The following is a 26,826-nucleotide window of genomic DNA, read 5'->3' as shown; positions in this document are numbered from 1 at the left end:
CTCGGTCCTCGGCTCCTTTCTGCCCTCAGTCCTCGGCCCCTTTCTGCCCTCAGTCCTCGGCCCCTTTCTGCCCTCGGTCCTCAGCCCCTTTCTGCCCTCAGTCCTCGGCCCCTTTCTGCCCTCAGTCCTCGGCCCCTTTCTGCTCTCACACAGTATAATGTTCCCCCAGAATGTTCTCATTCTATGTTTCCCCTTATTCTCTCCAGTAATTGTATTATTACAGCGGATTCTCTATGATGTTACATCGTCATCGTCTCCCCATTCAGGGCCCTACAATATCGGATCCTCTCAGTGGAGATCTTCTATAGAAGAGAATTCTCCTGATTGCCCCGTGAAGGATGGATATGGACAGGGACAAGATGGCGGAGAGGATATTACCCCTCACCCTAGAGATCCTCTTCCGGCTTACTGGAGAGGTGAGAGATTCTGATGACGTCACATTACACCATTCTTATCTATGGGAATAACAGATGGACAGAACTGGAGAGGTGAGGACTCTGGAAATGTCTGGAGTGAGATTTATTACTGTGTCTCTCCATAACCAGGATTACACAGTAGTGAAGAAGACCTCTAGTGAGCGCTGTCAGGCCCCTGTGTCTGAGGGATGGGGAAGACCCCTGAGCCCAATCACGGGGCCTCCACCTCATCCCCCGATACATGAGGACATCAATGACCAGAAGATCCTAGAAGTCACCTACAAGATGATTGAGCTGCTGACTGGAGAGGTGACACTGCTGGGAATGCTGGGACATTATACAGTAACGCTATGAAGGGATCGGGGGTGACGGTATCATTGTATGTGTCAGGTTCCTATAAGGTGTCAGGACGTCACCGTCTATTTCTCCATGGAGGAGTGGGAGTATTTAGAAGGACACAAAGATCTGTACAAGGACGTCATGATGGAGGTTCCCCAGCCCCTCACATCACCAGGTAATAGACAGGACTAAATACACACGGCTCATAATTATCTGTATGTAAGGAATGAATTCAGTCCCTGTATGTGTCTCCTCCAGTTCTATCCAGTAAGAGGACAACACCAGAGAGATGTCCCCGTCCTCTTCTCCCACTGGACTGTAAACAAGAAGACCCCGATGTTCCTCAGGATCATCAGGTAGATGGAGAGAAGGTGCCATGAAATCTCCCTATGATGTGTAGACGGCTGTGAAGGTCTTGTGCTCAGTCTTGTTTTATCCTCCAGTATTATATGTTTTATACTTGTGTAATGAGAGCGGTGGAGATGGCAGGATTAGAGCTGATCATAGATGGGACTTCTCCATCTGTCTGTGACTTTTTGGACACATTTATCCCATGCTCTATGCTGAGATCTTACATCAGGGTTCTGTTACGGGGGTATTATGACAGAAAGAGGTCGCCCCTATTCCAAAGGTCGCCGAAAACACAAGCACTGGTTGGATCTGCTTTGCCTTCCAGTTATCTGTGCAGACTATCCTTGTGCTCACCCTGCTATGGTTAGCAGACTCTTGTGTTTTTCTCTGCTTACCGTCCTAAGTTTTCTTAGCTGTTCTGATTTTCTCCACTTCCATCTGGTTTAAGAACTCACCTCTTTGCCTTAGTATTCGCCAGTGTTAGATTGCCATTCCATGTTCCAGGCATGGGGGTGTGAGTCATGGAAAGAGAAATCATTTTGGACTTGATCCTAGAGATTGTTGCTTGGAAGTTTGTTTGGTGTAGTGGTATTCAGTATCTCCCTTTTGAGTTATTTTGCTTCCCTTCTCCTTTTACCCACCGGTTCTTTTGGAATGCAGTTTCTTTTTCACTTGTCTGTGATTTTCCCTTTGTGTCATTATCATAAAGCAGGACTAGTGTTCCTCCTGCCCTGCTCACTAGACACGGTTGTAATTAGGGTAAGACAGAGATAGACACGGAATCGACACACAAGGTGAGAGAACCTGTCTTGGAACATCGAGGAGCTCAGGGTTGGTCAGAGTAAGTGACAGAGGTTATCTTTCCTGTTCTTCCCTAGAGGCAGTAGTTCCCACCCCATCTTTCTCGCTGGGCACCGCTCAGCCTCTTTATGGAATGCGACAACTAGGGACTGCCTTAAATTGGTACTTGGTGCCTACAGCATAGTCAAACCTTATGGCTCTGGTGATGACTAGGTACTCACTTAATCATATCCCTTCGAGTAAGCCTGGTTAAGGTGCAGTGAGGCTACGTAAGAAAAAGATTTCAGCTTACCATAGGTCACTGTGCTCCAGGACTTGAGAGTGCTCGTGTTCCTCCAGATCGGCCAGGCTGGTGTATGACTGGAGAAAAGTGAAGAGTGGACCCAGCACCAAAGATTCAGAAATATTAAAATGTCAAAGTTTATTGTATATTAAAAATTACAAAAAGGATCCAAAAAGAGAGACCACGCATAAGGGCACCTTACGCATTTCGGACAATAAATAAAAACAAGTCCTTAATCATAGGTGAATATGCATAGGTAAGACACGTTTTAAATACCCAAAGACAAAATCTCAAATGAAGCACAGACGAACAGGAAAACGCCCATATCCTGCAATGAGGGGAGGGTGAAACAAATTAGCTAAGAAAGCCGGGAGACGGTTGTAATAGCTAGATAAAGACTTGCATTTCTTTTCGCTGCAGAAAACAGATTATACAAAGTGGATGAAAAAATATATATCTACAGTACATCGCTCCTGAGAAATAAATAATAAATGGGAACAGAAACAGATCTAATGGGCGGCACGGTGGCTCAGTGGTTAGCACTGCAGTTTTGCAGCTCTGGGGTCCTGGGTTCAAATCCCACCAAGGACACTATCTGCAAGGAGTTTGCATGTTCCCCCTGTGTTTGCGTGGGTTTCCTCCGGGTACTCCGGTTTCCTCCCACACTCCAAAGACAGATGTGGCGCCCCTGACCTGGTCAGGCACCACTGAGTACTGCACCCATGCTGGGGACAGTACAAAACAGGTAATCCAGAAGGCTGACCGAGGTGTGACTACACAGGCGCATAGTGATCAGGTCTCACACATGTACCTTTGGGAGGACCCCTGGGGATCCCAGGAGGGGGCGAAGCCTCCATCTCCACTCAAGGGGTGTGGTAGAGAGCCTGGTTGCTAGGTGACGTAGGCAAGAACAGGAGAGGAGGAAACAGTGAGCCGAAGACGGTTGAGTGGTGAAGTTCAGGGAGGGCAGAAGCAGACCCTGTAGCTCTACACAATTCTGACAACGTACGCGCAGTGACTACCGACGGGGGAGATCGGTCACCTGGTAGTGCTGCCCGAAATCCACCCACGGCTAAAGAGAGAGCAACGGAGTGGAGAGTAAGGAGACTGTCAGGGAGATACCAGGCCCAAACGGGTAACAGGTCCCAGTGCAGGGATAGATCCACCTGTCCTTTGCCAAACCTGCATGAGGGGGCACTTTACACCCCCAAGACAACACCACAGAGTCCGCAGCCACGTAGCAAAGTGAGGGCCCATAGCTCACAGGAGGCAAGCAGCCGGAGTGACCTGGTCCAGGCTACAAGCAAATGGGCCAAAAAGAAGGGGAGAGAGGCACCAGCAACTTCCCTGGGCGACCCCAGCAGGGCTTCAAGCAGGGGTTACCCCAAAACGCAAAGGGCTAAGGAAGGCGAGTCGGTAGCCACCCTCATCAGTCAGCCTGAAGGACACCTGGTTCCAGCCTGGTTCATCCCAGCTACGCCCGGGTTACTCACCCTGCCACCCTCAGTGAGTAAAACCCCTGAAAGACATTCTGCTTGTGCGTGTGAGTCATTCTGCGACTTGTAGTTCCTCGCACCTACACGGGGCCCTGGGGTATGCCTCACTCTCAGGAGGCTATTACAACTGACTGCACCCACTATCAGCCCCAAGCACCCCTAACCTGCAGTGGCGGTCTCTACTGACCGCAATTCTGAGAGTGGCGTCACGACAATCAAAATAGAGGATTTCCTACCTGTGACAAGATCCAGCCGCGTGGAGTCCCTGAAGGTAATGCGCAGCTGCACCGACACCGCACCACGGGGCCCCACACTTCTGGCGTCACGAACAGGATAAGGACTAGACCTGTTCAGACAGGTGACCATGTGCCTGGGCGGTCCGCTTGAAAAATTGGAAGCGCCGCCATATTGCCACCATGAAAAGCGCGCTGAAAAACAACAACAGCCCGCGCTGGGAGAAGTTACCGCCCACGAAGAGGTGTGGCTACCCAGAGATCCCCTGCAGAGTCCTGGCCTTGCAGGTGATGCGAGCGGAGGCGTTCAGAGACGTCGGGAAAGAAAGGGAGCCAGAAGCCTGCTGCTGGAAAAGGCAGAGCAGAAACTGATAAGCCTGCTGTTGGGTGAAGAGTTCAAGGCGGTGAAGGAACTGGCACTGAGGCTGCAAGGAAGAGTCGGAGGCCTGCTGCTGAGAAAAGATCTGCAGAGCAGCGACGACGCGGTGAAGATGGCGTCTGAAGATAGGAGCCCAGAGCCGGGTTCCGCTGCCTGGTGGTCCTGGGAGCTTGCCCAGTTCAGTAACCGACTGGAAGCGAGGATCGTGCAGCAGATCCGAGAGGGACGTGCGGAGCTGCAGGAAATCGCTGAGGCAGTTGAGGCCTATGAGGAGAGAGCCGCGCGACGAGTGCCCCACAGGACGGCTCAGGTCCCGATGGTGGCACCGATGGGTGAGTCCTATATTGCCCCTGCCAGCGCGAGTGCCCCGACCCCTGCTGCCACGCCCGCGGTTCCTGAGGAGGCGCCCGGCGCGGCAACGCTGAATCAGGCCGCAGAAGCGCCCAGCCCGGCCCGCACCGATCCCATCGCAGCTGCGACGCCAATCCAGGCCGCAGGAGCGACGCCCAGCCCGGCCCGCCAAGATCCGGTCACTGCAGCGACTCCAACCCAGGCCGCAGCCACACCGGGCCCGGCCCGCCAAGATCCGGTCACTGCAGCGACTCCAACCCAGGCCGCAGCCACGCCGGGCTCGGCCCGCCAAGACCAGGCCGCTGCCACGCCAGGCTCGGCCCGCCAAGACAAGACTGTACAATTATCTACCCCGGCCTGCAAGGCCAGAGCAGACACCGCTCCTCAGCCCAAGGAAGTCCCTGCTGGGAAGTCCCTGCTGGGGGAGGACCCCGAATACTGGAAGCTGAAGGCTGATCTAGAGGCCCACTTCCCAAAGGAGATGGTGGACCGGTATCTGCTCCCTCCGCATACCCACAGGAAGACTCCTGCAACATTCATGCCAAAGAGTCCCCCGCCCTGGCCTGCTGATGAAAATCCATCCCTAGCGCTGCCACAAGAGGAGTGCCCAGAAGAACTAAGGGGGAGGGGAGGCCAGAAAGCTGAGAAGCTGACTCCAGAGCCATCAGCAGTGGATGCAGCACCAGTCCAAGAGCCAGAGATGCTGCCGTACTCCCGCTGGGATGAAGAGGGTCCGACATCCTCCGCTGAGGAAGATCTGTCCAGATACATCACCTGGGAGCCTGCAAGCGGTGAGGTGGCAGCCAGGCAGGACCCAGCCCGCAGGACACGGCGCCGCAGCAGGACAAGGGATCCACCTGCACAGCAGTCTCCCGAGGAGAAGGACGAGGTCACGGCCAGAGACTTAGAGGAAAAGCGGTCCTTGAGAAGGGCCAAATCCCAGGTCAGAGGCCCACTTTGTCGAGGAGTTGTAGAAGACTTCAGTCTAAGGTCTGGATATGGCTTTATAGTAGCACCTGGTGTAAAGGAGGGCATATTTGTAAGCAGGCGAGACGTTAGAGCCCATTTGCCCAGAGGACACCCAGGAAGAGACCTACAAACGGGAGATCTGGTCGAGTTCACAAAACATCAAGGAGAAAGAGGGTGGTACGCACTGGATGTCACACCATGTACCAGGAACCCCTACAGAGATCCTGCTATCTCTACAACAGATGAAGACAGGTGCCAAAGCCCAATAGACAAAAGCCCTGGTAAACAAGAGTAAAGTCAAATACGAAAGTACAGCGAGTTAAAGTTTGAAGTTTGCAACGTTACAGAAAAGTTTAAGAAATGTGCCCACATGAACTGATGTGAGAAAATCCTTTTGCACTTCGTGTATGGACCATAGGCTAAGAACTGTCTATAGCCACAAACTCTCGCAGTGTTTATAGTTACCCCAGAGGTACAACCACGACCAGGGAGCACGCCTGTTTATGGGGCCTGGCTCTCCACCACAAAGAGGGTACCTGGTCAGCACCAACTGTGGAGGCCGCCTCTGCATCCTGCCAGAAGAGGCTGAAGGCGCGGCTCCACCAGGCCAGGTATACCCTGAAACCACCAGACCATGAAAGCCGCCTCTACATCCTGCCAGAAGTGGCTGAAGGCGCGGCCAACAGGAGAGGCAGATTGGAAGAAAGGTCTGGGGAAGCTGATGGCCCAGACCTGGTTACCAAAAGAAACCGGTGACCTGCCGCCTGAGAGGGTTTAGGGTGGGTTAACGGACTTGTGGGTGGAGGGTGGTGATGTATGGTACCTGGTGGTTTTAAAATGTTTTACCATGTTTTACGCATTTTAAAATGTTGTCTTGCAGCCCGAGGACGTGCTGGTGATAACTAAGGGGGGATGTGGCGCCCCTCACCTGGTCAGGCACCACTGAGTACTGCACCCATGCTGGGGACAGTACAAAACAGGTAATCCAGAAGGCTGACCGAGGTGTGACTACACAGGCGCATAGTGATCAGGTCTCACACATGTACCTTTGGGAGGACTCCTGGGGATCCCAGGAGGGGGCGAAGCCTCCATCTCCACTCAAGGGGTGTGGTAGAGAGCCTGGTTGCTAGGTGACGTAGGCAAGAACAGGAGAGGAGGAAACAGTGAGCCGAAGACGGTTGAGTGGTGAAGTTCAGGGAGGGCAGAAGCAGACCCTGTAGCTCTACACAATTCTGACAACGTGCGCGCAGTGACTACCGACGGGGGAGATCGGTCACCTGGTAGTGCTGCCCGAAATCCACCCACGGCTAAAGAGAGAGCAACGGAGTGGAGAGTAAGGAGACTGTCAGGGAGATACCAGGCCCAAACGGGTAACAGGTCCCAGTGCAGGGATAGATCCACCTGTCCTTTGCCAAACCTGCATGAGGGGGCACTTTACACCCCCAAGACAACACCACAGAGTCCGCAGCCACGTAGCAAAGTGAGGGCCCATAGCTCACAGGAGGCAAGCAGCCGGAGTGACCTGGTCCAGGCTACAAGCAAACGGGCCAAAAAGAAGGGGAGAGAGGCACCAGCAACTTCCCTGGGCGACCCCAGCAGGGCTTCAAGCAGGGGTTACCCCAAAACGCAAAGGGCTAAGGAAGGCGAGTCGGTAGCCACCCTCATCAGTCAGCCTGAAGGACACCTGGTTCCAGCCTGGTTCATCCCAGCTACGCCCGGGTTACTCACCCTGCCACCCTCAGTGAGTAAAACCCCTGAAAGACATTCTGCTTGTGCGTGTGAGTCATTCTGCGACTTGTAGTTCCTCGCACCTACACGGGGCCCTGGGGTATGCCTCACTCTCAGGAGGCTATTACAACTGACTGCACCCACTATCAGCCCCAGGCACCCCTAACCTGCAGTGGCGGTCTCTACTGACCGCAATTCTGAGAGTGGCGTCACGACAATCAAAATAGAGGATTTCCTACCTGTGACAAGATCCAGCCGCGTGGAGTCCCTGAAGGTAATGCGCAGCTGCACCGACACCGCACCATGGGGCCCCACACATACATATAGGGACTCTAGATTGTGAGCCCCAATGGGGACAGTGTTGCCAATGTATGTAAAGCGCTGTGGATAGCGCTATTAATAGCGTTATATAAATGAATAAAATTATTATTATTTTAAATACACACCTCGTTATACAGAAAACCTATTAGTGGGAACAGTATCCTACACGCCCATAGTAGCCATGTAATTCATACTAAACACAGTCTACCTATCGGGGAATTCTTGAGGGCCCGCCGCCTCTGTTCTGACGATAACACTTATGAACAGAAGAAGAATCGTATTCGAACACGTTTTCAACAAAGAGGATATTCCAATAAATCATTAAATAGAGCTATTAGTATTGTGAATACCAGATCTAGAGCAACATCATTGGAGGATAAAATCGATTCCAGAGACTGGAAAAATGAAATTACTTTTTCTACCCCATAGAGCAAGAACTTTGAGAATATTAAAAAAATCTTTTACAAATTTACTACCATGCTATATCAAGATCCCGTGTTGGCTACAATCATGTCTCAAGGAGTTAATGTAGTGGCAAGAAGATCCAAAATCATTGGCAATATTATATCTCCTAGCCTATACCTATCGGAAAAACCTAAGGACACATGGCTTACAACACTGGGATCATATACAGTGCCTACAAGTAGTATTCAACCCCCTGCAGATTTAGCAGGTTTACACATTCGGAATTAACTTGGCATTGTGACATTTGGACTGTAGATCAGCCTGGAAGTGTGAAATGCACTGCAGCAAAAAAGAATGTTATTTCTTTTTTATTTTGTTTTATAAATTGTGATAAGTTTATTCAGAGGGTCATTTATTATTCAACCCCTCAAACCACCAGAATTCTGTTTGGTTCCCCTAAAGTATTAAGAAGTATTTCAGGCACAAAGAACAATGAGCTTCACATGTTTGGATTAATTATCTCTTTTTCCAGCCTTTTCTGACTAATTAAGACCCTCCCCAAACTTGTGAACAGCACTCATACATGGTCAACATGGTTAAGACAAAGGAGCATTCCAAGGCCATCAGAGACAAGATCGTGGAGGGTCACAAGGCTGGCAAGGGGTACCAAACCCTTTCCAAGGAGTTGGGCCTACCTGTCTCCACTGTTGGGAGCATCATCCGGAAGTGGAAGGCTTATGGAACTACTGTTAGCCTTCCATGGCCTGGACAGCCTTTGAAAGTTTCCTCCCGTGCCAAGGCCAGGCTTGCCGAAGAGTCAAGGCTAACCCAAGGACAACAAGGAAGGAGCTCCGGGAAGATCTCATGGCAGTGGGAACATTGGTTTCAGTCAATACCATAAGTAACATACTCCCCCGCAATGGTCTCCGTTCCAGACGAGCCCATAAGGTACCTTTACTTTCAAAGCGTCATGTCAAGGCTTGTCTACAGTTTGCTCATGATCACTTGGAGGACTCTGAGACAGACTGGTTCAAGGTTCTCTGGTCTGATGAGACCAAGATCGAGATCTTTGGTGCCAACCACACACGTGACGTTTGGAGACTGGATGGCACTGCCTACGACCCCAAGAATACCATCCCTACAGTCAAGCATGGTGGTGGCAGCATCATGCTGTGGGGCTGTTTCTCAGCCAAGGGGCCTGGCCATCTGGTCCGCATCCATGGGAAGATGGATAGCACGGCCTACCTGGAGATTTTGGCCAAGAACCTCCGCTCCTCCATCAAGGATCTTAAGATGGGTCATCATTTCATCTTCCAACAAGACAACGACCCAAAGCACACAACCAAGACAACCAAGGCCTGGTTCAAGAGGGAAAAAATCAAGGTGTTGCAGTGGCCTAGTCAGTCTCCTGACCTTAACCCAATTGAAAACTTGTGGAAGGAGCTCAAGATTAAAGTCCACATGAGACACCCAAAGAACCTAGATAACTTAGAAGATCTGCATGGAGGAGTGGGCCAAGATAACTCCAGAGACCTGTGCCGGCCTGATCAGGTCTTATAAAAGACGATTATTAGCTTTAATTGCAAACAAGGGTTATTCCACAAAATATTAAACCTAGGGGTTGAATAATAATTGACCCACACTTTTATATTCAAAATTTATTAAAATTTAACTGAGCAACATAACTTGTTGGTTTGTAAGATTTATGCATCTGTTAATAAATCCTGCTCTTGTTTGAAGTTTGCAAGCTCTAACTTATTTGCATCTTATCAAACCTGCTAAATCTGCAGGGGGGTTGAATACTACTTGTAGGCACTGTAAATGCGGTACTAGCCGTTGTCACCTATGTTGCCATATGGATAAAACTACTTTCTTTAAGGATAATCAGGATACCATACATAAGATTACCTCCTTCATTAACTATACCACGACGCATGTCGTATATAAAGCAACTTCTTCCCTGTGTAACAAATATTATATAGGTTGCATTTCCAGAACTTTCCGAAAACGCATATCAGAACATAAAAACATTCCGGCATATGCACATCATGCGGTTTCAGATCAGAATAAAAAATATAGATCCATGTCAGGACTAACAAGACATTTTAAAGAACATCATGATGGAGATTTTACTCACATTAAGATTACTGGCATTGAAAGGATAAATCGTCCACACCGTGGGGGAAACTGGTTTCAATTACTCCTCTATGCAGAGGCGAAGTGGATCATGAAACTAGATGCTTGACATCCAAATGACCTGAATTACCGCTCTGATTTACGATATATATTATGATCGTGTATGGACATACGTATGTATGTATTCTATGTATACGCATGTGTGTGTGTGTGTGTGTATGTATATATGTATGTGTGTATATATATATATATATATATATATATATATATATATATATATATATATATATATATATATATATATAATATAATATAAGCTGAATGTGTGTATGTGTGTGTGTGTGTATGTATGTGTGTGTGTATGTCCGGGATTGGCATCTGCACCGTCGCAGCTACACTCACGCTTCTGGACCCCGAGAGCGTCATAGGCTATGTTTTGAGGGGAAATTTTAACCCTGCTCTTTACAGTTATTCGCCAAAAAACCTGCCTCCATTAAAGCGAATGGAGCTGGGAGCCACAGTGCAGCCAGAACTTCAGAAGAATGCGCAGCCACGCCCTTATATGGAATGTTGGCGTGTCACAATGCAGCCAGGGAAAGAGGCAGACACAGACAGGGAAAGAGGCAGACACAGACAGGGTAAGAGACAGACACAAAGAGACAGACATAGACAAAGAGACAGACTGACAGGGAAAGAGACAGAGAGGGAAAGAGACAGGTTAAGAGACATACACAGACAGGTAAAGAGACAGACACAGACAAAAAGACAGAGACAGGGAAAGAGACAGACAGGGAAAGAGACAGACAAAGACAGGTAAAGAGACAGACAAAGAGACAGACAGAGGGAAAGAGACAGACAGGGAAAGAGACAGACAGGGAAAGAGACAGACAGGGAAAGTGACAGAGATAGACAGGGAAAAAGATAGATAGACAGACTGGGAAAGAGATTGAGACATACGGAGAAAGAGACAGAGACAGACAAAGAGATAGAGAGAGATAGACAGAGAGATATATACAGAGGGGGAGACAGACCGAGAATGGGAGAGAAACAGAGAGACAGTTACTATCCCGGGCGTTAATACATTCTATTTATACATTCTATCACGGGAATGTTAATACATTCTATTTTGCTAACAACAGTTATTAACCCGGGCGAAGCTGGGTAGTACAGCTAGTGTATGTATGTATATGTGTATATGTATGTATATATATATATATATATATATATATATATATATATATATATACACTGTATATATATAAATAATGTATATGTATTTTCCCTATACATATACCTTTATATGTTTTTCCTTGTTTATGTTTTTGGTGTTCTATTATTATTTTTTCATTTATACATATATCTATTCATTATTTATTTATTTCTCTCAGGAGGGATGTACTGTAGATATATATTTTTTCATCCACTTTCTATAATCTGTTTTGTGCAGCGAAAAGAAATGCAAGTCTTTATCTAGCTATTACAACCGTCTCCCGGCTTTCTTAGCTAATTTGTTTCACCCTCCCCTCATTGCAGGATATGGGCGTTTTCCTGTTCGTCTGTGCTTCATTTGAGATTTTGTCTTTGGGTATTTAAAACGTGTCTTATCTATGCATATTCACCTATGATTAAGGACTTGTTTTTATTTATTGTCCGAAATGCGTAAGGTGCCCTTATGCGTGGTCTCTCTTTTTGGATCCTTTTTGTAATTTTTAATATGCAATAAACTTTGACATTTTAATACTACTGAATCTTTGGTGCTGGGTCCACTCTTTACTTTTCTCCAGTCATTCACCAGCCTGGCCGATCTGGAGGAACACGAGCACCCTCAAGTCCTGGAGCACAGTGACCTATGGTAAGCTGAAATCTTTTTCTTGTTTTTCTTACGTAGCCTCACTGCACCTTAACCAGGCTTACTCAAAGGGATATGATTAAGTGAGTACCTAGTCATCACCAGAGCCATAAGGTTTGACTATGCAGATAGTAGGCCCCAAGTACCAATTTAAGGCAGTCCCTAGTTGTCGCATTCCACCAAGAGGCTGAGCGGTGCCCAGCGAGAAAGATGGGGTGGGAACTACTGCCTCTAGGGAAGAACAGGAAAGATAGAGGGATGTACTGTAGATATATATTTTTTCATCCACTTTGTATAATCTGTTTTGTGCAGCGAAAAGAAATGCAAGTGTTTATCTAGCTATTACAACTATCTCCCAGCTTTCTTAGCTAATTTGTTTCACCCTCCCCCCATTGCAGGATATGGGCATTTTCCTGTTCTTCTGTGCTTCATTTGGGATTTTGTCTTTGGGTATTTAAAACATTTATTACCTATGCATATTCACCTATGATTAAGGACTTGTTTTTATTTATTGTCCGAAACGCGTAAGGTGCCCTTATGCGTGGTCTCTCTTTTTGGATCCTTTTTATAATTTTTAATATCCAATAAACTTTGAAATTTTAATATTACTGAATCTTCGGTGCTGGGTCCACTCTTCACTTTTCTGCAGTGAGGCTACGCCCCTTCTCCGCGACCTATTAGCGTTATAGGTTTACATGTAAATCTCCAAATGGCAAGATTCAGGTGAAACCCCCAAGGGATCCATTCACTGTAATGAAGCAGCAGTGTTAATCTGGTCTCCGTCTGGCCTCTGTTCAGCGGTGTCTGTCTTTTCAGAAATGCACAAAACTGTGGCCAACCATTCTTTTTCTGCACACTTAAAAAAAATGAACACCACCGGATGATAGGCCAGAGACAGTACATAGTGTGTCCATCTGCCTCCTTATAGGGAATGTTCCATTCAGGGTTTCATCTGAATCTCGTATTTCAGAGATTTAACCCCCGTGTAAGTGCTCAGTGTAGAGAGCAGGATAACTGTGAGTCACACCTTACTGCGATCTTTGGGAGGCAGAACAAACAAATCAACAGCAGGTCAAGAATTTATTTTATATGGTGAGGTATAAGTGATTAGGGTTTATATCGGGTTTTTTACGTTTGGCTACTATCACACACTAAAACAACCATTAAAAAAAAAGTGTTTTTTTCATATTTTGAGAGCTACAATTGTTTAATTCTTCTACGAGTCATGTGAGGGCTTTTCTTTTTACGGGATGTGTTGGCGTTTTTATTTGTATCATTTTCAGACACATTTTTTGATCACTCTTCATTGTGATTCTTGAGAGACAGATTGAACAAAAACCAACAATTCAGAAATGTATTTATCTTTCATGTCTTTCACCGTGTGGTAAAAGTGATGAGTCGGCTTTATTCCGCGGGTCAGTACGATTACAGCAATACCACATTTATATTTAAATCATGTTTTGTTTCCTTCACACAATTAAAACTATTTTATAGGAAAAAAAAAATGATTTTGCATCGCTATTCTGAGAGCTATAACTCTTTGATTTCTCCACTGATGGAGCTGTATGGTGGCATGTTTATTGCCGGATGAGACAACCTTTTCATGGATACCATATTTAATTACATGTGATTTTTTTTTTTTTAAACTTCTTTTTATTAAGATTCAAAATACAATATGCATGTCAAAGATAATAATAACAAAAGTTGAGACATTAATATATCAAAATAAGCCCAAACAGTCCCCAACACCCCCCCCCCCCCCTCCTCTCTGCGTGCTCCCTCTAACTTATAGCATCTATTATTATGGAATTGGGTTGTGTCCACTTATAAGTCCTAACAGGTACCACGATGTGTTATCAAACTGAGCTCTAAGCCTGGCTCTAGTGACATCTGGTAACGTGGGCATGAAGGGACCATATTTCAAAGAATTTCCTTGTCAGCTTTTCTTTGTCTGAAAGAGCATCCAGCCAGTCCATTTTACATATGAACATGACCTTTGTTTGAATGTTTGGTAATGATGGCGGTTCAGGACTAAGCCACTTATGTAATATACTTTTCCCAGTGGGTGAGGCCCATACAATAACAGCTGCTTTAGTACGTTTTGTTATTTTTAGCTGGTCTTCCTCAAGAATGTTGAAGACAGCCCATTGTGGCGTCAATGGGAATTTAATGTCATATGTGGTTTGTAAGACTGAATGGACGCTCCTCCAAACCCCCCGAATCCTCGCACACTCCCAAAGGTGATGAAATAACTCTGTCTTCTCCATGCCACATTTAGAGCATACAGTTTGTTGCTGGGTTTATTTATTTATTTTTTTTTAAACATCTTTTTATTGAATTTTAACCGAATTTCTTTTACAATCTGCTCTTATACAAAGAGCATTTCATTGATGACATTATAATCAAAACAGTCCCGCCCACCCCTCCCCCCGCTCTGCGTGCGACCAGAAGCAACTTAAAATGGTAACTTATGTAATTGGTATGTGTCCATTGAGCAGTTCAAGAAGGTACCAAGAGGTCTGTCCAAACTGAGATTTAAGTCTATCCTTAAGCACTGTAGCCAAGTTAGGTATAAATAAAGACCATGTTTCAAAGAAACGCTTAGTCAGCTTCTCCTTATTCGACAGTGCATCCAGCCAGTCCATTTTGAATATGAACATTAGTTTTGTTTGGATAAACGCTAGAGAGGGTGCTTCAGGATTTACCCAGAGATGTAGGATACTTTTCCTAGTGGCCGAGGCCCAAATAGTTAACATTGCCCTGGTACCTCTCGGAAGACTTTGTTGAGCCTCCTCCAACATGTTAAAAATCGCCCACTGTGGTGTCAGGGCGAACTGAATATTGTATGTGTTTTGTAAGACTGAGTGAACGCTTCTCCATACTCCCTGTATCTGAACACAGTCCCATAAGTGGTGAAACAGGTCAGTGTCTCTTATGCCACATTTAGAACAAGAGTATAAGGCATTTGTGTCCATTTTTGATTGAATTTTTGGAGTAATATATGCTTTATGTAGAATCATCAAGGCCATATCTGTGTAGCTATTGGACGACAGAAATTTACGTTGCAACAGCGTGGCTTGTAAAAAAATCCTTTACCTCGAACTCTGGCATGTCTACCTTCCATTTTGCTGGACCTGTTGTTTTCCCCTCCCATGTCCAAACTGTACGCAACATTGAATAAACCTGACTAGTCGAGGACGCCTGGCTTCTTGCCCTCCTAAGAAAGTTATCCACACTTCCTCCAAGATCTCCCTTTGGCTTGTCAACAAGATATTTTTGTGCCAAGCTACGCGCCTGAAGAAAAAGAAAAGGCTGACCCACAAAAGCTGGAAATCGGTGTGCCGCCTTCTCGTAACTGGGTTTATTTTTGATTGAATATAGGGGATGACGAAGGCTCATTGAAAAATCACCAGTGCCATGTCTGTGTAACTGCTAGCTGATATCAATTTCCTTTGAATCAATGTTGCTTTCAAGAAATCCTCACTTTTATATTCCGGTATGACCTCCCCCCACTTAAAAGGCCCCCGACTCCTGTCTCCCACCACCAATGTGATCTTAATCTTGCGTATATATGACTAGTTGAGAAAATCTGCGTCCTAGCTTGTCTCAGAAATTTATCTAGGTCTGTCTCTCGCTCACGTAGTGGTTTATTAGCGATACATTTCTGTGCAAAACTGCGAGCTTGGAGGAACAAAAAAGGGTTTCCAGCAAAAACTTGGAAGCGTTGTGCCAGTGGCTCATAGGGGAGAATTAAATATCCAGGGTCCAGTAGGTCTGCCACATAGGCACAACCCTGCCTCGCCAATGTATCATATTGTGATGGAGTCCTGCCCTTAAGGAACCTCGGGTTCCCCATAAAAGGCTGGAATGGCGAGTCCCAGGCGCTTGCCCCACACAATTTCCGTATCCTTCTCCATGTTAAAATCGTCTGCCATATTGTTGGAAGCTCCCTAATCTCATTTGGAGTTTCATCACCCTTCAGTTGCATGGGATTTTATTTTATTGTGGTTTATTCCTCTTTTTCACTGACAGTTTGATGAGAAAACATACTTTTTTCCATTTTTATTCATTTAATTTTGTTTTATGGTGTTTACTGAAGGATAACTAATGTGACAGATTTATACTGTAGATTAGAGTGTTCTGGATGCAGCAATACCAAATATGTGTGTTTTTTTTTCTTTATTTTTGTTTTTACATAAATATACGTAATTATTGGTAGAATATGTCTTTCTTTTGTTTTATTTTTTTTTATATTTTTTTAAAAAAATCCTCTTTTTCCCCACTTTTTTTTTTACTTAGTACCTATATGGGGCATCAACTTTTATTACTCTGACCATTGGTATAATGTTTTACAATCCACCCATATTGCAATACACTACACCGGTCAGTGTGATGCTGACAGAATGCCTGTTAGACATGTTCCAGGCATGGTCTAACACAACACCATAGCTGGTAGATCTGAAGGTCATCATTTCACCTGGGGTTGCCATGGCAATAATTGGACCCACGTGATCACGTTGCGGGAGCCCCGATCGGGTGGGAGAGAGTGCATTCCCTCTCTCAGCCTCCTGAATGCTGCAATCGCAATTAATTGTAGCATTTAGGCAGTTATACAGCCAAGGACAGTACAGGCACCATAGCCAGGACATATCAGTACATCCATTTGCGTGAATGCACTGCTAAATAAGTCATACCAGTACATCCAATGTCAGAAAGGGGTTAAACCGTATAGAATTACAAAAGCAATAAAATGTTTTTGTTTTTTTTTATTTCACCTCTCTGTTGTGGAAATATTAGCAATCTAAGTACTGGCACATAATGAGTTCATTTTTTTTTATTATGTCCAACTGGGTATTAGTTACTCTCCAGGCGGCTTGTGCGTCTTCTGCCTGTATGGGCTGCCCAATCATAAGCAGGCAGCCAAAACCTAGAGTGCGAACACCTCCCACCATAGCTTAGGTTTTTCAGTGTGTGAGATGTAAGGATACAACTCTGATCTCCTGGTCTGACCTCCTGCATGATTAGACAATGCTGGGTATAAACTCACACCTTTCAGATAAGAACTACTCATTGCCTGTCCAACTTGTAATCTGTGGATGAATATTACCATATATTTGGTGTCCTTTTAGGATGCACTTATACAGTGCTGGTCAGCCCGCCTGATCTAATAGTATGAGCCTCACTAAAAGGCTGGTGACCAGTCACTGAGCACCACACTTATTTGAGTGAATGACACGCTATACAGGCCTTATCTGTGCACATTGATAATACTGGCAACAATTCCCACCATGAATGGTAATATTGTGACCTTTGTTGGTAAATATGGCTGTCTTTTCAATGCTCTGAAAACTCAGTTTTGCTCTGTTAGTGTAAAGCCTCATTCAGACACCCATGCAGCACAGACATCTGAATGAGGCTTTACACTGACATAGAAGAGCTCAGTTTGCAGAGTGCAGTAAAAAGAAAGTAACAGGAAAGTCAGCATCTACTTACAGTCCGCGTATCGAATCACATGTTATACATTCCGCTGAGACATCTATTTAATCCTATATTGTGAGATACAGTTGCCAGAGCCATGTATCTAATCCTATCATGTGTGATTGCTGTGCTGTGTATTTACTGTTCTGTAAGATACAGTCCATAGGATAAGATTTATCATATGAGATACAATCCGCTGATCTGTATATCCTATTATGTATGAAGCTGACTCCTGAACTGTCTATTTACTGCGACTTAAGCGCTGCAGCCACATTGATATGACTGCTCCGCTGAAATCTCTGTAGAGACCAGTGAGCAGCACAGTGACAACTAACAAAATGTGCAAAAATTGTATAGTAATATAACCGCTCTTCAGTTATAAACCGTCAATCCATCGGGTCTTTAGGGTGCTTTACACGCTGCGATATTGCTACCGATATATCGTCGGGGTCATGACGTTAGTGACACACATCCGGCTCTGGTAGCGACATCGCAGCGTGTGACACCAAGGAGCGACGATCAACGATCTCAAAATCGTTCAAAAACTTGTGATCGTTGACATGTCGCTCCTTTCCTTATTATCGCTGCTGCCACAGGTACGATGTTGTTCGTCGTTCCTGCGGCATCACACATCGCTATGTGTGACACCGCAGGAACAAGGAACATCTCCTTACCTGCGTCCAGTGGCAATGCGGAAGGAAGGAGGTGGCGGGATGTTACGTCCCGCTTATCTCCGCCCCTCCGCTTGTATTGGCTGGCCGCTTAGTGACACCGCAGTGACGTCGCTATGACGCCGAACGCACCTCCCCCTTGAGAGAGGGATTGTTCGGCGGTCACAGCAACGTCGCTGACAAGGTATGTGCGTGTGACGCTGCCGTAGCGATAATGTTCTCTACGGCAGCGAGCACCAAATGTCGCACCAACGACGGGTGTGGGTGCTATCGCGCACGACATCGCTAGCAATCGCTAGCGATGTCGCAGCGTGTAAAGTACCCTTTTCAGTTTCTTAATCTGTTGGACCGCACCAACCATAACTTCCCATAAACTGTTCAGAGATGGGACTATTTTCCTTCAGCAGAAATCTTCCTTAGAAAAGGAGCCCACAAGTTCTCTGTAGGATTTAGGTCAGGTGAGGAAGGAGCTGAGTCAGTAAATATCAGTTTTCTTGAAAGATACAGACTTATTCCTCCACCACTGCTTTATGAATATTTCTTCGAAAAACTTGTTGTGAAGAGAGCACAGGGGGCGCAGCAGGCAGATTATATAAGTGCGATTCTGTTGTTTTCGGGATGATACTCCTGTGTTTCCTTTAGTCTCTGATGACATCACTGCAGCTACGTTACTGGTCACAGCGGTGATGTCACTATGTATGACACGTGACATCATCGTGGCCCTCAATTTGCTGTAACTCATGTGACTGTGACATCACTGTGCCCTCAATCACCGAGGATCCATCCTCACTGGATATTAACCTTATATTTCACTCCACACACAACATACACGTTCTGTCTCCTCATATGTTTCCCCTTATTCTCTCCAGTAATTGTATTATTACAGCGGATTCTTTATGATGTTACATTGTCATCTTCTCTGATAGATACAGATGACCCATCTATAAGAGGCATGAAGTGAGGAAATCCATCTGCCCTAGGTCCTCAGCCCCTTTCTGCCCTAGGTCCTCGGTCCCTTTCTGCCCTAGGTCCTCAGCCCCTTTCTGCCCTAGGTCCTCGGTCCCTTTCTGCCCTAGGTCCTCGGCCCCTTTCTGCTCTCACACAGTATAATGTTCCCCCAGAATGTTCTCATTATATGTTTCCCCTTATTCTCTCCAGTAATTGTATTATTACAGCGGATTCTTTATGATGTTACATTGTCATCTTCTCTGATAGATACAGATGACCCATCTATAAGAGGCAGGAAGTGAGGAAATCCATCTGCCCTAGGTCCTCGGCCCCTTTCTGCCCTCGGTCCTCGGCCCCTTTCTGCCCTCGGTCCCTTTCTGCCATCGGTCCTTGGCCCGTTTCTGCCATCGGTCCTCGGCCCCTTTCTGCCATCGGTCCTCGGCCCCTTTCTGCCATCAGTCCTTGGCCCCTTTCTGCCATCGGTCCTCGGCCCCTTTCTGCCCTCGGTTCTCGGCCCCTTTCTACCCTAGGTCCTCGGCCCCTTTCTGCGCCCCACACAGTATAATGTTCCCCCAGAATGTTCTCATTATATCTTTCCCCTTATTCTCTCCAGTAATTGTATTATTACAGCGGATTTTCTATGATGTTACATCGTCATCTTCTCCCCATTCAGGTCCCTACCATATCGGATCCTCTCAGTGGAGATCTTCTATATAAGAGAATTCTCCTGATTGACCCATCAAGGATGGAAAAGGAGAGGGATAAGATGGCGGAGAGGATATTACACCTCACCCTAGAGATCCTCTTCCGGCTTACTGGAGAGGTGAGAGATTCTGATGACGTCACATTACATCATTCTTATCTATGGGAATAACAGATGGACAGAACTGGAGAGGTGAGGACTCTGGAAATGTCTGGAGTGAGATTTATTACTGTGTCTCTCCATAACCAGGATTACACAGTAGTGAAGAAGACCTCTAGTGAGCGCTGTCAGGCCCCTGTGTCTGAGGGATGGGGAAGACCCCTGAGCCCAATCACGGGGCCTCCACCTCACCCCCCAATACATGAGGACATCAATGACCAGAAGATCCTAGAACTCACCTACAAGATGATTGAGCTGCTGACTGGAGAGGTGACACTGCTGGGAATGCTGGGACATTATACAGTAACGCTATGAAGGGATCGGGGGTGACGGTATCATTGTATGTGTCAGGTTCCTATAAGGTGTCAGGACGTCACCGTCTATTTCTCCATGGAGGAGTGGGAGTATTTAGAAGGACACAAAGATCTGTACAAGGACGACATGATGGAGGTTCCCCAGCCCCTCACATCACCAGGTAATAGACAGGACTAAATACACACGGCCTATAATTATCTGTATGTAAGGAATGAATTCAGTCCCTGTATGTGTCTCCTCCAGCTCTATCCAGTAAGAGGACAACACCAGAGAGATGTCCCCGTCCTCTTCTCCCACAGGACTGTAAACAAGAAGCTCCCGATGTTCCTCAGGATCATCAGGTAGATGGAGAGAAGGTGCCATGAAATCCCCCTATGATGTGTAGACGGCTGTGAAGGTCTTGTGCTCAGTCTTGTTTTATCCTCCAGTATTATATGTGTTATACTTGTGTAATGAGAGCGGTGGAGATGGCAGGATTAGAGCTGATCATAGATGGGACTTCTCCATCTGTCTGTGACTTTTACAATATTTGTTTCAGGGGGAAGATCTGCCCCATATTAATACTACAGAGACATATGTGAGGGGTGAAGAGCGGAGTAAAGAGGAGATTCCTACAGATAACCGCCCAGGTGAGTAGTGACCACTAAATGCAGAGAAGTCACAGATTCTTCTCAGTCTCCGGCTGCTATGATGTGGAACTAAAAAGAATTGAAAATAACTTATCCTAAAAATAAGGTGTAAGAGGTTTCCCGTACATCCTAGACATGGAGAATGTGCAGTTTATAGTGGAATGTTCACATGTTCCATATTATTTATACTGGTGAATCGTTGATTTCTTGTATATTAGTGGATTACAGCACTTATGTGCAGGTATATTCTAAAATAATATATAAGCAGGAGAACGAGAGTCAGAAGGTGCCAAAAAGTAAATATAATTTTATTGTTACAATCATAAATGTGCAACCAGCAAAAAACAAAACAGGAGATAAAAGCACAGAGGGATGTGAAAAAGCATAAGCAGGACCGCCAAAATGAATGGTATTAAGGGATGACCAGTTACATGAATAGAACATACCAATCAGGAAATATCAGAGCGAATAATGAAGGGACAATACATATAAAGTGCATGTGCATAAATACATATGAATAGCCCGCTCAGACACCCCCAATGCATAAATAGTCTGGTCCAATCATTTAAATGAGGCAGCATATACAAAGTAAAGTGGCCAGTGCATCTTAAAGTGGCCAGTGCATGATCCTGAATATGCAAGAAAGAGGCTCCCCCATACCCCACCAACGTACGTTTCGTCTATTTAAGCCCCGTGCTCAAGTTCGGCTTCCTCAGAGAGGGAGAAGGCGGCGCTGCCTTCTCCCTCCCTGAGGAAGCCGAACTTGAGCACAGGGCTCAAATAGGCGAAACGTACGTTGGTGGGGTATGGGGGAGCCTCTTTTTGCATATTCAGGATCATACACTGGCCACTTTACTTTGTATATGCTGCCTCATTTAAATGATTGGACCAGACTTTATTTATGCATTGGGGGTGTCTGAGCGGGCTATTCATATGTATTTATGCACATGCACTTTATATGTATTGTCCCTTCATTATTCGCTCTGATATTTCCCCTGTATGTTCTATTCATGTAACTGGTCATCCCTTAATACCATTCATTTTGGCGGTCCTGCTTATGTTTTTTCACACCCCTCTGTGCTTTTATCTCCTTTTTTGCTGGTTGCACATTTATGATTGTAACAATAAAACTATATTCACTTTTTGGCACCTTCTGACTCTCGTTCTCCTGCTTATATATATGTCAGTTTGAGTCTGTGCAATGGTCTTATTGACCAACCTGGGCTAGATTTTGCCCAGTATGATTTTTCATACTGCTGTATGGGGGTCCCTATATTTAATATATTCTAAAATAAGACACATGTACAAAACCTCTAGAAGCAGAGTGGTGCCGGACACCCCCTTTAAATGATAAGGGTTTATTAGAATCGGTGTGGAAAAATGTTGCTGTTTACAGGCCAGATACAGAGGTGGCTATCCACACCCCCCCCCACGACAGTTTTCCCGCACGTGTTTTACTATTTGGTTACTTAAAATGGTTGCCTAGATCTCTTGTACGGAGTATAACAGCATTTTTCTGCACCTGATTGTCAGGCCAAGATCGAAGAAGAGCACTAAAGTAGTTGCCCTGAAATGGCAATGGATTTAACAGGAGAGTAATGCTTATATTATAATAATAATCTTTATTTCTATAACGCTAACATATTCATATTTACAATTCAAAGGTTCATGTACAAACAATCATAAGTAGTTAAGCCCTTCCCTCTAAAGGGTAAGCCCAGGTCCCCCTGTGATCCAGTGTTTTCACTACTCCCATTTGCTGCCTCTATATTGCCCACAAGCGTTACAGCAATGACTGGCACAGAGCAAAAGAGTTTGAGCAGTGATTAGCTAGTAGTAACGATTACTCTGGCTGCAGCATTAAGGATTCATTGGAGAAGGGAAAGTCTAGTGAGGGGGGAGGCCAATTAATAGAGAATTACAGTAATCAAGGCGGGAGTGGGTCAGGGCCACAGTGAGGGTTTTTTAGTTGTTTCTATAGTGAGAAAGCGGGGATCCTAGAGATGTTTTTCAGATGCAAGTTGTCACGGGTTGATAGGGGAACACAGGGAAGCCTATACTGGCCCTAGGGTGAGTGTAGGGGCTCAGCCTTAATATCTGGAGGTACCCTTGTTGGTAGGGAGGTCCAGGCCTCTAACCTAGGTCATATCTCCTGTCCTTGTCCCTGATGTTAAGACCCCCTCCACAATCCATCACCCGGGGGAAGGGACAAGAACCAAAATAAACACCCCACTAACAAATATGATAAACAGGGGTAACAACTACTCGTTCACATGGGAACCACACACAAAGGAGCCACTAACACTGCATGAGGGGAAATAAACAGAAAAGGGGGTAAGGAAACACACTACTGGGGAACATCCATAGCATTTAACCAGCACACCTAGAACTGCTGCAGCAAGCACCAATGCTGCAGCCCACAACACAAGTCTCAGAGAGAGGAAAATAACAGCTCCTTCCACCTCCTGGCCAAGCTTCCAAATGATGAAAATAACCTGCACCCTCTGGTGGAAGTTGAGGGTATTTATAGGGCCTGGGCTTGGTCCCAACTGGAAACACCTGGCCAGGAGTCAGGAGCTGACATTAACCCTTTCCTCCCCAAAGGAAAGGGAGTCCATTTAATAAACTGAGTCCCACAAGAAAAAGTGAGACTCGGACTCAGAACTTGTCACCAAAATCTGCAACAGTGGAAAGTTCATGACACAAGCGACAAGACTGACCGAGAGATTGTGTATAGGAGGTGAAGGGAACATCGGTGTCAAACATAACACACAGATAGCGAACCTGCTGCCTAGGCGTTATCATGGTGCTGCACACAGAGAGGGAGATGTCAGGGTTAGGGAGGTTAGCAGACAAAGGAAGTAGAAGAAGTTCAGTTTTGGAGAGGTTAAGTTTCAGAAAGAGAGCAGATATGATGTTGGAGACTAGAGACAGACAGTAACTGGTGTTCTGTAGTACAGCAGGGGTGAGATAAGGGAATGAGTTGTATAGCTGTGTATATTCATTTATCACATTCTTCCACATTTTTAACCACATGATAAAACCACTTTACAAATTTACTTTCCAGTTTTACACTTTCTTCAAAGTCAGAGCTTCTTCGTACATAATTGCAGTGCTCCTCCATTCTTCAGTAAAATGCATGTGGCTGTCAGGGATTGTGTCGGACAGACCCCTCTAATAGGACTGACTGACAGGCTCATTTACGATTCTCCACTAAGAATCTTACTACAAAATAGTTGTGACCGACGCTCTGAGACATGAACCTAGGGAGATGCTGAATTCAACACTGAATTGGGAAACTGCTAGAGCCGATCCTGGTGGCCTGATATCATTCTCTAGTGGTCCTTGCTCCGTAGTCTTCAGTTAGAATGTGAACTGTTTTGTCACCATTACCTTAGTGAATAATGAAATTTTGCAGCATGACTTGCAATTTTAATGGACTTTGGATATAGTTAAAAAATAAACTATACATTATTGAAAAGGTATTAACAGTGTTATTCTTGACAGGTGACTGTATTAGGAGATCAGAGGGGCTTCTGACTTCTTCAGACATTCTATCATATCATCTTGGTGTGCCACAAGACACATATGAAGAACATTGCGTTATTCCAGCTGTATCCTCAACGCTTCAGAGCAAAGATCTACCATCTGATCCTATTAAACAGGTCCTATCTTCTGATTCATCACAGGCTATTAAGGAAAATAAAAGTCACAGAAGAGGAACGAAGACATTTTCATGTTCAGAGTGTGGGAAGTGTTTTAATTGTCAATCAAACCTTGTTGTACAGAAGAGAACTCACACAGGGGAGAAGCCATATCCATGTCCAGAATGTGGGAAATGTTTTGGAAAAAAATCAAATCTTGTTACACATCAGTTAACTCACATAGGACATAAGCAATTTTCATGTCCAGAATGTGGGAAATGTTTTACAACTAAATCAAATCTTGTTACACATCAGAGAACTCACACAGGGGAAAAGCCATATCCATGTTCAGAATGTGGGAAATGTTTTGGAGAAAAATCATATCTTATTACACATCAGAGAACTCACACAGGAGATAAGCCATTTTCATGTCCAGAATGTGGGAAATGTTTTACAACTAAATCACATCTTGTAAGACATCAGAGAACTCACACAGGGGAGAAGCCATTTTTATGTTTAAAATGTGGGAAATGTTTTACACATAAATTAACTTTTGTTACACATCAGAGAACTCACACAGGGGAAAAGCCATATTCATGTTCAGAGTGTGGGAAAGATTTTACTCGGAAATCAGGTCTTCGTTTCCACCAGAGAATTCACACAGATGTGAAGCCATATTCATGTTCACAATGTGAGAAATGTTTTACACATAGATCAAATCTTATTACACATCAGAGAATTCACACAGGGGAGAAGCCTTTTTCATGTCCAGAATGTTGGAAATGTTTTAGAATTAAATCAAATCTTGATACACATCAGAGAATTCACACAGGGGAAAAGCAATTTTCATGTTTAGAATGTGGGAAATGTTTTGGAAATAAATCAACTCTTGTTACACATCAGATAACTCACACAGGACGTAAGCCATTTTCATGTCCAGAATGTGGGAAATGTTTTGCAACTAAATCACATCTTATTACACATCAGATAACTCACACAGGACATAAGCCATTTTCATGTCCAGAATGTGGGAAATGTTTTACAACTAAATCACATCTTGTTACACATCAGAGAACTCACACAGTGGAGAAGCCATTTTCATGTTTAAAATGTGGGAAATGTTTTACACGTAAAGTAACACTTGTTACACATCAGAGAAATCACACAGGAGAAAAGCCATATTCATGTTCAGAATGTGGGAAAGATTTTACTCGGAAATCAGGTCTTCGTTTCCACCAGAGAATTCACACAGATGTGAAGCCATATTCATGTTCACAATGTGGGAAATGTTTTACAGATAGATCAAATCTTATTACACATCAGAGAATTCACACAGGGGAGAAGCCTTTTTCATGTCCAGAATGTGGGAAATGTTTTAGAATTAAATCAAATCTTGATACACATCAGAGAATTCACACAGGGGAAAAGCCATTTTCATGTTTAGAATGTGGGAAATGTTTTGGAAATAAATCAACTCTTGTTACACATCAGAGAACTCACACAGGAGATAAGCCATTTTCATGTCCAGAATGTGGGAAATGTTTTACAACTAAATCACATCTTATTACACATCAGAGAACTCACACATGAGATAAGCCAATTTCATGTTCAGAGTGTGAGAAAGATTTTAATGTAATATCAAATTTGGTTGAACATCAGAGAATTCACACAAAGGAAAAGCCATGTTCATGTTCAAAATACGGTAAAAGTTTTGTGTGTAAATCACATTTGATTAAACATCAAAAAAATCACACAGGGAAAAAGCCATATCTTTGTGGAGAATGTGAGAAATTATTTTCTTTCAAAACATCTCATGTTAAATATTAAAGCGCTCACATAGGTGAGAAGTCATTTTCATACCCATAAAGTGTGAAATGTTTTATTTATTAAATGTTTATTCTTTTTATCAAAAATTAAGAATTTAAGTAACTTTTTTGTTTCCCCCTCAAAAAAATGTAAGAACCAAAAAACTTACAAAATAGCAATTTTTTTGTGTTGTACAGTAATTTTTATTACGATTTTCAAAAGTTTAACAGGGAAGAATACAGTAAAAATCAAAACAATAGATTACATACCTTGGGGGAGGTAGGGAGTAGAGATGAGCCACCCCCCTAGAGTTCGAGTTCGGTTCGTCGAACGGTGCCCCGTTCGACGAGCCGTTCGACGAACCTCTCGAACCCCATTGAAAACAATGGGAGGCAATCACAAACACCTAAAAACAC

The 26,826-nt window shown here is 44.8% G+C and overlaps 2 protein-coding genes across 2 annotated transcripts in view; one reads left to right on the top strand and one right to left on the bottom strand.

The window, feature by feature from the left end:
• The window catches only part of LOC142259266 (uncharacterized), a 343,907-nt gene that overhangs the window by 128,061 nt on the left and 189,020 nt on the right, over positions 1 to 26,826 (bottom strand). The window lies entirely within an intron of this gene.
• LOC142259259 (uncharacterized) lies at positions 559 to 26,461 on the top strand. The gene is given in 9 exon segments (XM_075331738.1): positions 559 to 725; positions 807 to 930; positions 1,014 to 1,111; positions 19,828 to 19,977; positions 20,107 to 20,286; positions 20,368 to 20,491; positions 20,575 to 20,672; positions 20,870 to 20,960; positions 24,468 to 26,461. Coding segments are annotated over 9 exon segments (2,853 nt in total). The 5' UTR covers positions 559 to 701; the 3' UTR covers positions 26,432 to 26,461.

This window comes from Anomaloglossus baeobatrachus (assembly GCF_048569485.1).
Source record: "Anomaloglossus baeobatrachus isolate aAnoBae1 chromosome 5 unlocalized genomic scaffold, aAnoBae1.hap1 SUPER_5_unloc_5, whole genome shotgun sequence".
In the NCBI taxonomy this organism is placed as follows: Eukaryota; Metazoa; Chordata; class Amphibia; order Anura; family Aromobatidae; genus Anomaloglossus; species Anomaloglossus baeobatrachus.
This window is presented reverse-complemented; position numbering and strand designations above follow the sequence as displayed.